Source organism: Equus quagga, chromosome 2, assembly GCF_021613505.1.
Source record: "Equus quagga isolate Etosha38 chromosome 2, UCLA_HA_Equagga_1.0, whole genome shotgun sequence".
NCBI classification, from domain to species: domain Eukaryota; kingdom Metazoa; phylum Chordata; class Mammalia; order Perissodactyla; family Equidae; genus Equus; species Equus quagga.
This window is the reverse complement of record NC_060268.1, coordinates 135,193,627-135,197,070: the sequence shown is the minus strand read 5'-3', so window position 1 is coordinate 135,197,070 and position 3,444 is coordinate 135,193,627. Positions and strand designations below refer to the sequence as shown.

At 39.3% G+C, this 3,444-nt stretch overlaps 1 protein-coding gene across 1 annotated transcript; it reads left to right on the top strand.

The window, feature by feature from the left end:
• The first annotated feature begins 614 nt into the window (after nucleotides 1-614).
• LOC124235291 (cysteine-rich secretory protein 2) lies at nucleotides 615-1,916 on the top strand. The gene is made up of 2 exons (XM_046652925.1): nucleotides 615-772; nucleotides 823-1,916. Exon 2 carries the CDS (start codon nucleotides 862-864, stop codon nucleotides 1,594-1,596), a length of 735 nt encoding a protein of 244 aa, XP_046508881.1. The 5' UTR covers nucleotides 615-772; nucleotides 823-861; the 3' UTR covers nucleotides 1,597-1,916.
• The last annotated feature ends 1,528 nt before the right edge of the window (nucleotides 1,917-3,444 follow it).

Genomic DNA, 3,444 nt, shown 5'->3' with positions numbered 1-3,444 from the left:
TTGTAATCATGATGAGTTACCTTTGCAAGATCTCATAGTTAAAAGTAGAGATTAATGTAAAACAGTGGCTGCATCGTTGGATAATGGTGTGAAATAAAGCACCCAAGTCACTTCAACATCTTACATTTTAAACCATCATTCATGATTTGTTTTACAAGCAATGTGGGGCCTGATCTGGAATCACTTTTTCCTTTGTAATGTAATTGATCAAAGCTGTGAGAAAGGTTGCCTTGAACTGAAGATGGTCCTATCCCAAAAAGTAATTAGAAAATCCCCATATTTCCTAAATCACTTCCAAAACATCACCATTTCCTGATTCTCGGTAACAGACAGTGAAAGTTACCAAAACATCTTCCTGGCTTCCAAATTAGAATGGCAGCAAACATAACTTCAGGAATAATTTAAACTGGGGCAAAAAAAAAAAGACCAGGTAGCCTTGCTGCCATCAAGAAACAAAGGAAAGCTTGGCCAGAGAAGTGTTTTCACTTTGAATACAGTTTGATTAATCAGAGGGGTAAGAAAATGTCAGCTCTGTGGGGATTTGGGGAATGTGTGCAGTTTTCTGAAATAAACCACATGGCTAAAAATCAATGCAATTCCGGTAGGAGGGGAGAGTAGCCGTTAGTCTCTGGCTCCGGCCCCGCAGCAGGAAGATTTGGCAGCTGGAGCCAGGGATTATGAAACCATACACCATCCTCTTCCTGTAGATGCCCTGGGAGACCCATGTTATCCTGGTCTTAAAACACCTGCAAGAAAGGGCACTTTTCCATTAGTAAGTAGCAAGGAAAAAAATGGCAGCCGCCTTTTAAACTATGTATGAATCTGAAGCAGATACTTCATCCTGCTCTGAGAACCAACATAATGGCTTTCCTCCCAGTGGTGATGTTTTTGGCTGCTGTGCTGCTTCCATCTTTACCCACAGAAGGAAAGGATCCAGCTTTTTCTGCTTTGTTAACCACTCAAACCCAAGTCCAAAGAGAGATTGTAAATAAACACAATGAACTAAGGAAATCAGTCTCTCCACCTGCCAGCAACATGCTAAAGATGGAATGGAGCAGAGAAGCAACAGCAAATGCCCAAAAGTGGGCAAACAAGTGCACTTTAGAACACAGTAGTGCAGATGACCGGAAAACCAGTACGAGATGTGGTGAGAATATCTATATGTCAAGCGACCCTACTCCCTGGTCAGATGCAATCCAAAGCTGGTATGATGAGAGCCTTGACTTTACCTATGGTGTAGGACCAAAGAGTGCCGGTTCAGTAGTTGGACATTACACTCAGGCTGTTTGGTACTCATCTTACCGCGTTGGATGTGGAATTGCCTACTGTCCCAATCAAGAAAGCCTAAAATACTACTATGTTTGCCAATATTGTCCTGTTGGTAATAATGTGAATAAAAAGAATACCCCTTACCAGCAAGGAACACCTTGTGCCAGTTGCCCTGGTAACTGTGACAATGGACTATGCACCAATAGCTGCGAGTATGAAGATCTCCTTAGTAACTGTGATTCCTTGAAGAAAACAGCTGGCTGTGAACATGAATTGCTCAAGGAAAAGTGCAAGGCTACTTGTCGATGTGAAAACAAAATTTACTGAAGTTCCAGTGTGCATTGCGCAAGACTAAGTGGAGAAGGGCTGCATCCTTTTGTTGACACATACCAGAGGGGAAATTATAGGCATGTTAGTTACAAATTTGATTCCAGACAGCAATGCATCTTTTTCTGTTGGATCTTTACAGAAATCTCTTCCATACAATGATTTACAAAATCAGAGTAGTCTGTGATGACAACATTGGGCTTTGATGTGAATTTGATACTTTAAATGTAATGAATTGAGTCAAGTTGAAGATTTGAACGTTGTACAACCATAAGACTTAGGTCCTAGAACTTTGGATTAAAATGAAGAATTACGTGTTTCCTGAAACATGTCAACAAAAACCAAAAACACTGTAATATCAATGTCATTCCTACTGCATGATTTTCAACATGTATAAAGAATGAATTCAAAGATTGACATCTAAAAAAAAAAAAAAAAAATCAATGCAATTCCTTGCAGCTGAGCCCAGGTGAAGGCCACTGTCCTTATCTAGCGATCAGGAGTCACTGTCTGCCTCAACCCACAACTGCCTCCGTTTGGCCAGGTGTTTCCAATTTTATGCTTAGTTTAAATGCCCATGCTGGGGTTGTTTCCTGCTGACACAGGACCACATAATGGCTCTGACACAAAGGCACTGCTAAGGCTCTCTAGCAAGACATACTTTTTATAAGCAATGCATGCCTTTTGGCCAGATTTCTGCTTGGATCATGGGCTCCTTCCTGTCTAGCCCCTTTGCTAGATTCAAAATTTTTCACTGTTTGGTCCTATGTCCCACAACTGTTGTTTTTTTAAATCTTTGACACTTGACTTTCCATCCTTGACCCATATTTTGGATTTTTGCCCACTGTCTGGCTTTAGCCTATCTGAGACTCCACTCTGAACTGCTGAGTTCCAGATCCTCTGGTCCAGCATAACCCAAAAGCTCCTGAGTATTCATCCAGATCATCTGGGTAATTAGGGGTTCCTAATGCCATCCACTGGTTGAATTTTTCTCCTCTGTTAAATGGAGATAATAATGCCCATTTTATATATCCTCGTAAGGTTTTATAAGGATGATATGAGTAAAAGGATAATTTTTTGAAGGTTAAAATGATGAATCTTATACAAATATAAAAATGAACATGTTCCAAGATTTTATGGAAGTCATTAAATTAATGAGGGAACCAGTAAGATGTTACAACCAGGTCAAGAGCATACACATTTATAAGCAATCTGGAATGCTGAAGTGAACTGATACTAAACCAGCCTCTTCCACAAGGAAGATGGATGGTGTCAACTGAGTCTCAATAAGACAAAATTTATTTTCCTTACTGTTTCTGCAACTTATGTTAAAGATAATGAAAGACACATGCCTCCAGAGAATTAGATAACTTGGAAGAGTACCATAGATATCACCTAATATTCCACGAAAAGACACCTAGTAATCTTTTTTTGTTTATGTCAAAGTCTTTTACAACTTTGATGTACACATAAGTAGCAAAAGAGCTTTCTGAATTAAAACATTTATTTACAAAAATAATTTGTTAGAGTCATATTTTTCTATTGATAAATGAAGATATGGTCATGTACTCTCTTTATCACCAGCATTAAAAAAAAACACTGTATCATTAAATGAGTGCATGGGACCTACAAGGTGCTTAAAAAATGGCAGCTATTTAAAAACAACAAGTGTGAACACCTACACACATATGTATTAACACACTGAGCTATTCAAAACGTATCTCAGGCTTTGGCCATGTCTTTTCCTTTTATTAAATTAGAGGGATACTACGGAACTGCTATGTTCACAAGGGAGGGAGAAATCTGATTCCTCTGGCCTCCCTTTCCTGTCTCCCTCCTCTACCATTC

What these genes read in the sequence shown, in the direction of transcription:
- LOC124235291 (XM_046652925.1), top strand. Translation starts at nt 862, where the DNA reads ATGGCTTTCCTCCCAGTGGTGATGTTTTTGGCTGCTGTGCTGCTTCCA.